This window comes from Glycine max, chromosome 3 (assembly GCF_000004515.6).
Source record: "Glycine max cultivar Williams 82 chromosome 3, Glycine_max_v4.0, whole genome shotgun sequence".
NCBI lineage: Eukaryota > Viridiplantae > Streptophyta > Magnoliopsida > Fabales > Fabaceae > Glycine > Glycine max.
In genome coordinates, this window is record NC_016090.4 from 2,841,640 (window position 1) to 2,855,399 (window position 13,760).

The 13,760-nt window shown below is 33.2% G+C and overlaps 1 protein-coding gene and 1 non-coding gene across 2 annotated transcripts; both read left to right on the top strand.

The window, feature by feature from the left end:
- Positions 1-2,060: 2,060 nt before the first annotated feature.
- LOC102660044 (exocyst complex component SEC6) lies at positions 2,061-12,816 on the top strand. The gene is made up of 11 exons (XM_006576351.4): positions 2,061-2,131; positions 2,296-2,322; positions 2,519-2,626; positions 3,182-3,320; positions 3,453-3,497; positions 3,689-3,868; positions 9,194-9,277; positions 9,368-9,454; positions 11,027-11,071; positions 12,198-12,276; positions 12,728-12,816. The coding sequence occupies exons 1-11, from the start codon at positions 2,103-2,105 to the stop codon at positions 12,799-12,801; spliced, it is 897 nt and encodes a 298-aa protein (XP_006576414.2). The 5' UTR covers positions 2,061-2,102; the 3' UTR covers positions 12,802-12,816.
- MIR9746E (microRNA MIR9746e) lies at positions 6,000-6,109 on the top strand. The gene has a single exon (NR_126787.1). It is a non-coding gene; the product is annotated as a microRNA MIR9746e (primary transcript).
- Positions 12,817-13,760: the final 944 nt, after the last annotated feature.

Sequence of the window (13,760 nt, forward strand, 5' to 3'; positions counted from 1 at the left end):
GATTTTATATTCAAATAGTCAAATTGATTTAGAAACAGGTTCAAAATCGAACTAATTTTAAAAAATTGGTTATGAATTGAACTAATTTTTAACACATTTTAAGTTGGTTCAAGAGTCGAATCAGTTTCAAACTAGTTTTTGAATTATTTTTTTCAAATAAAAAATAATATTAAAATGAAAACCAATTGGATTAATCGAACTGATTTTATAGAAAAATTTTGATTAACATAGCTTGTTTTATAAGATAATACACTTATTTTTTCTTGAACAAGTTGAAAAAAAAGTCAATTTGATTTAGGTTTGATTACAAACCGATTCAATCAGAACCGATTTTTTTTTTTTTAAGTTAAAGGTTCTTACTGATTTTAGTGTGTCGAAGTAGGCTTTCAAGGAATTTTATTGAGATCAAACGAGCTTGTGGTTTGTGACTCTTTTTCTTTCTCTGTTTTTTGTGTAGGTCTTAATTTGGATATATATCGTGAAAGGGTGAATAATTAATCAAGGGAGCAATATATAATGGTGCACTTTGACGTCTTACGGGGTAGAGTACTAGACTTAGTTATAAAATGGAGCAATATATAACATGGAGATCCTGGAGAATTTTCTTTTCGTTTTTTTGTTTTTGACAAAGATTGCAAGCACGCATAGTTCAATATTCTTATTTTCCATGGTTAGGCAAAAGAACGTTGTGGACGTGGATTCATGCATATCTGGCTCCAGCAGGTACACATGATAACACTTTTCTAATTAAATTGTGTGGGAAAAAAAAACCAACGTGTGTTACACTAATTATCCATCATTAGTTATATGCTAAGATCAAGAATCTTTCTTTCATGGATCAAGAATCTTTATAATTAAAATGTTTCTTTCTTTCAAAATTTATCAATTAAATTAGAGAAAAAAACTGTACTCGTAGGAAATGGACCTCTGGGTTGAATTTCGATAGGATTAATTTGGGTTCGTTTATTATGCATGCAGCATGAGAAATTTAGGAATGAGGGACAGAAGAATTTCCTCATGGCTGAATGGTGTGAAAGGAAAAGTTCATAATCGATTCATGGTTCTTGGGTGCAAATCGCAACACGGTTACAAGGTACGTATCACGGCCTCGATCATTGTGTTCATGGATTTTATGGTGATGAATTGCTAGGGTTCTGAGGGTGGCCAAGGTGAGTCCAAGAGGGTTAGTCTTGGCATGCAAGGCAGAGAAACTATTCTTGAGAGGGGTGTGCGTGAGGTGAAGCAAGAAACATTAACTGATTCTGAGGGTCCTAGCCGTTGAATCAATAACATAGATCAAGAATTAGAAGAAGATCACTTTTTCTAGAGGGATTCATTTTGATTAGACTATTGACCCCAATAAGAAAAATTAAAAGAAGAGAGATAAAATAATTGATGTGATAAATATATGATTTGACAAAAATTGAAGAGGGATAGAGAGAAAAATGGAATAAAAGTGAGATAGATGAGAAGACAGAGTTTTACCATGTTTTATTACTGATTTGTTAGTTGTTGTCCAGAGTATATTCAGTGGCCAGAGACTATCCTATAACTGATTTCTTTTCATAATTTTTTCGTTGTTTTTATTCTTACCTATGTTATAAGAATTGTTATTAAAAAATGTACCTAAGAGTATTATTACATTAATTGATGAAATTCTGGAGATGATTAATTCAATATCCTTCTCTGATTTCACTTCTTATTTAATTTTATTCCATATAGTACTTATGCATATTGTGCAGACATTACTGCCTATTAAAAATATATTTCTGTGTAAAACAAAAATTTAAGAAGCCATGGTTGAAGCATCATATTCAAATTCGTGAAGTAAGTAGAGAGGAAACAAGGTTCTGAAAACAAAAATATGTTGTTATGCTTTTCCTCTGTTCTCTGATAACTGAAAGTTTTGTGCTTCCTTCCATTCAATTGGTTTTGCTTTTCAGTTTGGTATACTAACAGTAAAACGTATGGCATGTTTTGTGGGAGAAAACTCATTGGCTACTATGATCTTTATTATATTAAAGAATCACTTTTTTCAATGTGCATGGAATGCTGGTGTAATGCCCTCCTTAGTTGTGTGATATACTCTTGAGCAGGGATGCATGTTGGGGAACTTGTTTGTTTGTGCCAGGTAAGAAATTTGAAAATAAAGGAACAAAAACCTTGTGGTTACAAATTATATTCCATTTCTTTAGTACAGTTGGATTTGTTGTGTTGTTAAACATAAAGTATATGCTTTAATTGTGGTATGATCTGCAACTCCCTTTTTTAATTATTCTTTTTTCTTCTATGCAGCCCACAGACTTTAGTTCGTGCTGTACGGTATGTTGTTGATAGTCAATTGCACTTTTTTTTTCCCAGTCAGTTCATTCCCTTCATCTTGTTTTAGATGGTAGGTTGGATGATTGGAAATTCTAGATGATAGGTTGGATGATTAAAAATTCTAATCAGCCGGTAGAGGAGTTTAATCTTTCTAAAAAAATGTAATCTTATTTTCCCTTTGTTTTTCATATTCCAGGGTTGTTGAAATGCAAGAAATCCTTGATCAACAGATTGCAGAAGAAGCAGCTGAGGCTGAAGGGGATGGCGCAATGGCATCAGTTGCAAATCCTCGTAACACCGGCATGTATGTTATAATATTTTCTGATATTGAAAATCTATAACAATGGAAGCAACCCTTGCTGGCATCTTGTTATATGATTTACTTGATAGTTTTACTGCATTTGGGAAATCCTCTAAACAATTTAGGGATGCACTCATTTCTCAAAATGGTGTGTTTTTATTTTTATTTTTTCTTGATGTTTCTTTTCTAGGAGAATTTCTTTTTCCTCCATTTATGTATCTTTTTCCTTCCTTCAATAAAAGAACTTTCACATTCATTCCCGTGCAATAAAAAATTGTCTTATTTCTCTCTGTTATACCTGCTTGTTTGGTCATGACTCATGAGACTTATGCTTAGATTTTTATTGTGGATATTTCCCAACATTATCATCTCTTATTATGGTCAGCCTGGTATGGGCATAGAAATAGGGTGACAAACTTATGCATTAGTTTACAATACTTTTTTTACTAATGAACCATTCCATAATTTTTTTTTACCCCATACCAAGCTGATCTGTCAGGAGAATCCTCCCAACTCTCTCTCATTACTCAAAATTCTGTTGACGCTGGTAAATTTCAGAAAATCAACAAATGCAATGGCTTCTTCAAAAAATTTAACGCAGCAAAAATTGAAGGTTCAGGGGAAAGGCTATAAAGATAGATGCTATGAGCAAATAAGGAAGACTGTAGAAGGACGGTTTAACAAGCTTCTAAATGAGGTTAATTGATTTTACTGTTCTACATATTCCCTCTCCTGCTACAAATTTACAAAATATGCAGAATCCCACGTACTGCCCTCATGAGAATATGCTATTTTTTGCAACTCACTGTTAATTTAATTTATGAATCAGCTTGTGTTTGAGGACCTGAAAGCAGCTTTAGAGGAAGCACGAGCAGTATGTTAGGCTGAAATTTTAGCTTCTGATCTTTTATTTTCTGTTTTCCCCACCAGGGCTAAATATCCGTTTTACTTTTGTTCTCCTTCTGCTACCCTACCTCAGTTGATTACTTCTTTCATATCTTGTGATGTTTCTTGGGTGACTTCTTTATCACACATAAGACTAAGCTTTATTCTTAATGTTTATAGAAATGGTACTTGAATATTTTGGAGGCTGATAGAACACAGCCCCCTAAGAAAACTGAAGATGGGAAGCTATATACCCCAGCTGCTGTTGATCTCTTCAGGATACTTGGTGAGCAAGTACAAATTGTTCGGGATAATAGCACTGATCTCATGTTATACAGAATTGCCTTGGCAATCATTCAGGTAATATCAGATAAGGCATAGATGTAGCGGAACTGATGCTTATTATAAATTTATCTTTTCAAAAATTAACTCTAGGAAAATAAAGGCAAACTGGACAGAACTTGGAAGTTGGAAAGTAAAATCAAAATATCTAAATACTTGATAACATTGCAGGTGTTCTGTCACTCTTCTTTTGGTGGCCAAGAAACACAATTGCTCCCTCAATAAACCCTCACATGATATCCATATCGCGACCCAGAAACTGATGATAACTAGACCCACAGATCGAGAGAAAGAGGACACATACACCATCAAGAAACAACATTGAAAAGCCTACATGGACACCATCAAGAAACAACATTGAAAAGCCTACATGGACACCATCAAAAGTCAAATCAGTAAGAACATTTAACTTCTCAAGGAACCATCTTTCTTTTCTTCTTTGTATGGTTTTTGATGTTAATTAGGGTGTTTAATTACAGATATGACGTCGTACATGTAAGCTTTTAAAGCTGTACGTGTACATTAAGCCCAAATAAACAATTGGTATACATTTTAATTAATAATTTTTATGGTGTTACTTTTTCTTTCTCTTTTGCTTTATTGTTTAACTTGATTAATTTTTGTCTGAAGTGAGATGTACGTGTGTATAATCCCAGATGATAGATGGAGGTGTTGACGCGAAAAGGGTGGTGGCAGCAGAGGAGGTGGAGACGGCGTTGTCGCGGCTTCATTACTATGGTTTAATCAATGTTCTTGTTTCTTGTAGGAAGGGTTTGAACTTTAAATATTACTTACACAGAGAGAAGGAGTGGTGCGGCAGATCAAGAATCAGGTAAATGACTTGAATCTAACTTTTATTATTAATGATCATGAGTTAAAGAATATGAATTTCTTAACCAAGTCTAGCACTATCTTAGCTTTTTATACTGTATTCTCAAGCTATATTTTTTTCTTTTTATATATGACCATGGGGCGAGCCCTGGTGCAGCGGTAAAGTTGTGCCTTGGTGACTTGTTGGTCATGGGTTCGAATCCGGAAACAACCTCTTTGCATAGCGAAGAGCATCTGGGCAATGGGGTACGAAGTTTTTTATATATGACCATGGGGAGACTTAGAAGTGTCAAATGCTTATGAAGGGAGAAGATCCTGTTGAATTGAGGAGATCACTTAAACTTTTCTCAGGTATACACTACACACATTTTAATTTTTTAACTTCCCAAGGACATTTAGTAAGGGTGGAAAAATTGAAGTGTGTATAATCCCAGGTGAGAAAAAAATTACATTGTTCGTGTTACATACTCTAACAATGTGTATTTGTGTTCTACAATCAACAATTAATCTTTCTATCAAAGATAATCAGGAATCTATGTAATTTAAATGCGTTTTACGGGAATATGCATCCTTCTTCCAAAAACTGAAAGTGAAGACAACTAAACGCAGAGAGAAAGAACCTTTGTCACTGTGAAGCTCGTTTGGTCTCCAGAATCAGCCTTGAAATCCTACATCAACACTCTTAAATCAGTAAGAACCTTTAACACCATGAACCATCAATCACATAATTAATAATTTTCTTTCTTTAGCTTCTTCATTTTCTTTTATTCTTTCTTTATCACTACTTTCTTTTCCTCTTGATATGCACAAATGATATACGTAATTTGTCTGCCATTGTTATAACTTTTGCCTTTTAGAACTATTTTCTTGTCCTTGCATGTGTATATATGGTTATGCAACAAAGTAATTGATATACTTATTAAATATGTTAGATTTTACACAAAAGATTCTTACCAAATATCCGATGGATATGAAGGATATGGATGTCTCCATTGAATTTGTATATGAATTATTCACTAGGGTTTTGAGGGAGCGTGGTGCTACCATCTGAGAAGCTATTTGGATAGTTTTGAAGAGAAAGTTAGTTACGATCAGATGTCCACTTGTTGTTACATTCATTTATTGTTTTACATTGCTTATAGAATATATAAGGCACTCGTTGTATGAAAAGATTATTGTTCTGAGTCTAGGTTTCACCAGTTTCTTACCTATAAAATTGTGAAGAGTTCAATCCTATTTATAAATCAACAGTAATCCAATTTTGTGCTTCCATTAATGAAAACACATTCAGTTCAGTATTTAAAATATCAAGCTGTTTACGGTTATCCAATTGAGATTCAAGTACTTTTTTATGTGGCTTTAAGGTGTGTTTGAATGGAATACCTTAAATCCATGAAGAAAAGTGTTTGAATCTCAATTAGATAACCATAGACAACTTGATATGACATGAAAATATGAAAATGAGTATTGAAACAGTATGTGTTTTTGGAAACACAAAATTGAATTTTTCTTGATTTATAAATTGGATTGATTTTTCACAATAATAATCTAAGAAATTGGAGAAAGCTAGAAATAAGACAATAGTTTTTTCCTATGGCTAATGTCTTATTATATTATCTAAGTAAATATAAAACAATAAATGAATGCAACAAGATGTTGACATCTAATAAAAATTAACTTTCTCATCAAAACTATCCAAATGATAATTTGTGCTAACCATGAAAATATAACCGAGGATTAATGTCTCATGGCTTCTCAGAGTATGCAAGGCAGTGATTCAAAATTAAAAAAGATGGAACGCCAAATATTTACAAAAGATGTTTATTTTGAAGTCATGAGAACATTAGGTGTGTGCTTAGTTCGGCTATGTTGGACAAGTTGTTTCCATTAGTTTTTAATTTTTTTATTAACTAAAAAAACTTGTTAGTTGTTCAGTAAACAAGTATTTTTACGTAACTTTTATCGTTGTCCAAGTAAGCTTTTAAAGCTGTACGTGTACATTAAGCCCAAAAAAACAATCGTTATACATTTTAATTAATAATAGATATAGATCCTAAAAATCAAATGTGGTTTTTTATGTCTGTGGAATTTAGATTGAATCTAACACAAAAGTAGCATTGACCAAAGATTAAGAAAGTAAACTGCTACTAATAAATTTTTCCAAGTTAAAGGGTTACCTTGTTCCTTAGACATCCTAATTATAGGAATTGGCATTAGATCATTGGTGCTTCTTGTAGTTGAGGGTGTTTAGTGATTAAACAGTGTCCATGTAAGCTTTTAAGGACTGTGTCTGGAGACCAAGCTTAGCAGTGTAAGTGTCTCTTTTCTCTCTTTCTCTGTGTGCGTTAGAATGTGGATATTATGTCAGGTATATCAGTTGGTAATGTTGTTCTAATGAATGATTATGGATATATATAAGCGGTTTGAGAGGCATTGACTTTAATTTGGCTCACTCAGTTTGCACGTATTTTTTTATCCTTGAAAATAATTAATTTACATCTAACTTATGTTTTATTACAGATTTGTTAGTTGTTGTCCAGAGTATCTTCAGTGGCCAGAGACTATCCTATAACTGATTTCTTTTCATAATTTTTTCCTTGTTTTTATTCTTGCCTATGTTATAAGAATTGTTATTAAAAAATGTACCTAAGAGTATTATTACACTATTTCATGAAATTAACTGGAGATGATTAATTCAATATCCTTCTCTGTCTTCACTTCTTATTTCATTTTGTACCATATAGTACTTATGCATATTGTGCAGACATCACAGCCTATTAAAAATATATTTCTGTGTAAAACAAAAATTTAAGAAGTCATAGTTGAAGCATCATATTCAAATTCGTGAAGTAAGTAGAGAGGAAACAAGGTTCTGAAAATAAAAATATGTTGTTATGCTCTGTTCTCTGATAACTGAAAGTTTTGTGCTTCCTTGCCTTCAATTGGTTTTGCTTTTCAGTTTGGTATACTAATAGTAAAACCTATGGCATGTTTTGTGGGAGAAAACTCATTTTTCACATAACCATATGCCTTGGTGTTTGGAACACTTTGTTTTTGGTTATAAAAGTTTTGCTTTTTAATAGGCGTATCAATTTTAAAGTACATCCCTTGATTCTCTTCACATGTTTTCTTCAATCATGGTATTAATTTAATTCCCATCTTTGCATTCTACTGCTAATGAGGCACCTGAACATGACAGAACAACCTGTGAGCAGCATCAGAAAGTGCTCAACTTTTGCACAATCATCTGTTAATGTGATTTCTATTAATTATTTATATGGCTATGTTAGATAAATAATTGGATTATGAAAAATATATGTTAATAACAATCTTATCATGGATAAAGATATCTAAATAAAATCTAAATATCTAATAATTGCTCCTTCAATAATAACCCTCACATGATATCGATATCGCGACCCAGAAACTGATGATAACTAGAGCCACAGATCGAGAGAAAGAGGACACATACACCATCAAGAAACAATTTTGAAAAGCCTACATGGACACGTCAAAAGTCAAATCAGTAAGAACATTTAACTTCTCAAGGAACCATCTTTCTTTTCTTCTTTGTATGGTTCTTGATGTCAATTAGGGTGTTTAATTACTGATATGACGTTGTACATGTAAGCTTTTAAAGCTGTACGTGTACATTAAGCCCAAAGTAACAATTGGTATACATTTTAATTAGTAATTTTTATGGTGTTACTTTTTCTTTCTGTTTTGTTCTATTGTTTACTATTGTTTCACTTGATTAATTTTTGTCTAAAGTGAGATGCACGTGTGTATAATCCCAGATGATAGATGGAGGTGTTGACGCCAAAAGGGTGGTGGCAGCAGAGGAGGTGGAGACGGCGGTGTCGCGGCTTCATTACTAATCAATGTTCTTGTTTCTTGTAGGAAGGGTTTGAACTTTGGATATTGCTTACACAGAGAAAAGGAGTGGTGCAGCAGATCAAGAATCAGGTAAATGACTTGAATCTAACTTTAATTATTAAAGATAATGAGTTAAAGATTATGAATTTCTTAACCAAGTCTAGGACTATCTTAGCTTTTTATACGGTATTCTCAAGCTATATTTGTTTGTTTTTATATATGACCATGGGGAGACTTAGAAGTGTCAAATGCTTACGAAGGGAGAAGAGCCTGTTGAATTGAGGAGATCACGTAAACTTTTCTCAGGTATACACTACATACATTGTAATTTTTTAACTTCCCAAGGACATTTAGTAAGGGTGTAAAAATTTAAGTGTGTATAATCCCAGGTGAGAAAAAATTTACATTGTTCGTGTTACATACTCTAGGAAAATTAACTATAGGAAAATAAAGGCAAACTGGACAGAACTTGGAAGTTGGAAAGTAATTTTTTTAGTGCAACAATGTATTCAAGTTTCATCATTATTGGGAGGATATCACTAGAAATCCATGAATTGCTCCTCATAGCGCAATGTGTAGTGCTTACTCCTTATATCGGTAGCTTTGTATCCTAGGTTATACTATGTATTTTTGCAGGTGATGATTGATTTTCAAGCAGCTGAAAAGAAGAGACTAGAAGAATCAGCTTCTGAAATTGGTGTGGAACCTTTATGTGCTATGGTTAGTGTAATTTTTCTGTAAGTGTTGCGTTATTGTTTCAACATAGGATTGTTTTCTGTTGACATGAGATTCATGTAACATCGTATTTAGATTAACAACAATTTGCGCTGCTATGACCTTGCAATGGAGCTAAGTAATAGCACCATAGAAGCCCTTCCACAGAACTACGCTGAGCAGGTTTGTTGTTTTTCCTAATTTCATTAACTTGATAACTGTTGCAATGTTGACATAGTCTTTTGGAACGGAAGTTCTTTATTTATTTTTTTGTTTGGAAACATCGGGTATATGATGCATGTTGTAATGATGTGAAAACCTGTGCTTCATTTTCTTATCAGTCTGTCCCTCAAAGAAAAAAACACATTTTTAACAAAATTATTGAACAAAAATATGACTTACTTCTCAAGAGTTGGCTCTCAAGTTTAGGATTCTCTGTTTTGTGTCCATGCTCCCTTGGATGCACTTAGATGATGTGGTAGTGACTCCCAAATGTTGGCAGCCTCCCTCTCTTGCAGCCATCCAAATCATTATTATCCCAAATAGTTTTGGGTCCTTTTGAAACCATTTGAATAATTGATATATCAAAATAGTATAAACGAGAGATTTTTATTGATGAAAGAAAGGATGATGAGCCTAAGCTCTATAGCCGCCCCACCATTCAGCCATGGCAACTCTATAGCAGACATTTGCCAACACTACTAATAGCTGCCTAATTCAAAATATAAGTAGTGGCTTCATCAACATATAATAATTGTGCAGTCATGTATCTGAAGAATCCAAAGACATTAGAGAACATGATTCCAAAACCATGGAATTACTAATGCTAGTTCTCCTTAATATTTGTGTCTTGAATGCAGTAGTTTTTCTTAGGATTTGGAGATAAGTAGAATCTAGTAAGATCATGGAAGATTATAATTCACTAGTTTTCCAAAACTCAAAGTTCCAAGAAATGTTAGGGTCCGGAATGTTGTAAAAAATAATTATGGGTCAACTATTTAGAGAAGAAAGATGATAGAGATAAGGAAAGGACTTTGAGAAAGGAGTGTTCCCCATGCTAATCTCCTCTTAACAATATAAACTTAACCAAATTGAAAGACACTATGGGTAATGGCGTAAATGAAGTGGATCACTTAGAAATAAAGTTTTAGGGACTTACATGAGTACAGTAAACTTTGGGTTGAATTCCTACAACATTGTAAAAAATATGTAATCTCAATTACCTAGTTCCATAAAGTTGCCTCAAATGAAAAGCGAATCAGTCATTTAGCTGCCAAAACTATGCTTATGGATCCTGAATTTTTGTAGACTCAAGCCTCCTAGCTAACAAAATTCTCTCTTCCCTGCATGCACACACCAGACCAAAGCAAGTTTTTCAGAAGACAAACAGGTCTGAGTGTTACAGTATTCTGACCACCCTGAGTGAAAGGCATCCTTCAACTTGAGGTCTTTCAGTATGTCAAAAACTACTAACTCCAACAAGAAAAGTCAGGCCATTGCAATATTTTGACTATCAATTGCCGATGCATATTCATCCATATTCAAAACAAGCTAAACTGCTATTGCAATATATAACCACTGATCGATGATCAAAAGCCAATTCATTTGCTTAATTATTTAAGTGCACCATTATGCTGCAGTTACTCCTTCCAGCATTGATCTATGTGCTGACTTTGGGGCCTGGTATTGGAAATTATGATTAATTAGCCAATCATTTTCTTGACTTTATGTATTTGTGTTTTTGTTTCACTACAGGTTAATTTTGAAGATACCTGTAAGGGATTTCTTGAGGTAGCTAAGGTATGAAAGAGTGTAGAATGTTTTATTCAATACTTTTCTGGTGTGTGTGTGTGTGTGTGTGTGTGTTGTTTTTCTACTGCAATTGTTCAGCACAATATATGATGCTTTTAACCGACATTCATCTTCTCCAACTTCTACAAGCATTTCTTCTTGATGGAATTTTCTGAAATTATCTTTATAACATATTTGTATGTATCAGTTTCCTCACAGTTTTTGCTTTAATGATCTCAAGTATTGGGAAAAGCCCAAGTCCTATATTGGCTAGAGATAGTGTCAAGATAGAATATGTAAGTGGAGGACAATTCTCATCTTATGAGCTAGCTTTCGGACTTGAGTTAGGCCCAAATCCACATCCACATTTTAAGATGGTATCAAAGTCTATCCTAGATTCATCCAAAGGGCCATCTACCATGCTATCCATGCACCAAGCCCAAAAGTGTTGGGAGTGAGGGGGGGTGTTGGGAAAAACCCAAGTCCCACATTGGTTAGAGATAGTGCCAAGATACAATATATAAGTGGAGAGCAACCCTCATCCTATGAGCTAACTTTTGGGGTTGAATTAGGTACAAACCCACATTCTAAGATCAAGTGTTTGCATGTGATACAAATCATGAGATCACATAATTACAGATGGAAACCTGTTAAATACAAATTGATTATGGATGGACTTGTCTAGCTGTTTAGTAATGATCAAGAGTTGTATGACAGATATGGCTTCTTCTGTATATATGCCATAATCTTTTCCTCCTGGATTTTGTTTAAATATTTTTAGTATCTTGTAATTACACACTTTGTGAATAAACTTGTAAATCACTGTATGCCAAGTATTGTGTAAAATGTTGTGAAGCCTGATCTAATCCCAAATCAAGTTATGTGGCAAAGAAACCTCATAGGAGAGTGTCTCCAACCAAATGTACCAAATTGTAGCATACATTGCAATGAGCCTAAAAAAGGACTAAACTGCAGATAAATAATTTATTGTTTTTTAATTTAATTTCTTCTCCTAAAGAATTTAAAATAACATCTATTACTTTGGTATGTTCAATGAAATCACCATTTTGATGAATATCTCTTGCTTTGGAAGAGATTTGACTTCTGATACATTGAATTTTCTTCTTGGTGATAGGAAGCTGTGCATCAAACTGTCAGTGTGATATTTGAAGATCCTGGTGTCCAGGAGTTACTGGTGAAGCTATATCAGAAAGGTAAAATAATTTTTACCATCAACCTAGCTGGTTCTGTGTGGCTTTATGCTTATAACTATTTTGGTCAGATTTGTAGAGGGATGAGTTTGTCTCTTGGCAGTATTCCTGATTTTTGAACTCTAAACTTTTCTGCAATAAATTCATCTACTTACATAGGAAATGCATATTGTCTTTAACTTCAAGATATAATAGTCTGCACTCTACTGTTAGGTGTTTAAAGCTTGTGGGATTCATAATACCAGTTTACAGTTCTTGTACTTGATACTTTCTGCTAAGTAATTGCTTTTTTGGGTTAATGTGTACTACTGTATCCTGCATTATCCTGTAGAATAGCTAAACTTCATTGTATTAACAAGAAATTTACTACGTTTCCTTTATATCTATTCAAATGAATGCTTTTGTGCCTTATTTAATTCGAAAGTTGAGTTTTCCTTTTCTTTGTATTTATCAGAATGGAGTGAGGGACAGGTTACTGAGTACTTGGTTGCAACATTTGGTGACTATTTTGGTGATGTAAAAATGTGAGTATATTTTCTTGTCTCAGTAATTTGACATTGTTTATTTTTCCATATGTGCTATCCCATATTTCTTCTGCCAGCTTTCTCTGTTTTTTTTTTTTGTTTGTTTGCCACTGAGGGTGTATTTTAAGGTTTAACAGGGTTGTCTAACTCATTGATCCTGCCTTGAATTGGACAACGGAGATAGAAGTGTAAAAACACTAGATCATAACATGAGATGGAAAATCCCCACCACTACCACACACACTCACACAAGTGAGGGTGTATATTTTATATGAGAAAGAGAGTAATATAAGCAAGTATCAAGTGTACACCATTTGATTTACATGAATGATTGAGATTAAAACAAAGTCATGTAACTATTTCAAGTGATAATGTAGTCTTTAAGTAAATTTTAATCTTGATTATCCAAATATGGTTATGTTCCAGCTTTGTTATTCTCAATTAGAATTAAAAAAGGTCTTCTTGTTGTAGACATCCCTAATGTGTGTGTGTGTGTAACACATAAGAAAAAATAGCAATAAAATTACAATCACAACTAACATTTAAATATATTCTATTTCAAAGTGCATGATAGATGTGAATTTGTATGTTTGTAGACAAGCCTTGTACCAAAACAAAGGCTTCTGAATTTTAACCAACCAAAGACAAGCCTTAAACTAAATTCTCCAATCTGGTGGATCTTTGTTTCATTTTCTAGATTATTTATGGTTGGTGATACTTGATATGACATAAAAATGTGAAAGTAAAAAGTATTGAAACAGGATGTGTTTTCCAAAGCACAAAATTGAATTGTACTTGATTTATAAATAGGACTAAAACAATAATGTTTTCCTATTACTAATTCCTCATTACATTATCTATAAGCAAACAATAAATGAATGCAACATTCTGGGATCTGATCATAATTAACTTTCTCACCAAAACTATCTTAACTAGAATTTGTGCTAATTAACCATTAAAATA

What these genes read in the sequence shown, in the direction of transcription:
- LOC102660044 (XM_006576351.4), top strand. Translation starts at nt 2,103, where the DNA reads ATGTTGGGGAACTTGTTTGTTTGTGCCAG. An exon ending in TGGAACCTTTATGTGCTATG is followed by an intron (nt 9,278 to 9,367) that starts GTTAGTGTAATT and finishes CATCGTATTTAG; the next exon opens with ATTAACAACAATTTGCGCTG. An exon ending in CACAGAACTACGCTGAGCAG is followed by an intron (nt 9,455 to 11,026) that starts GTTTGTTGTTTT and finishes GTTTCACTACAG; the next exon opens with GTTAATTTTGAAGATACCTG.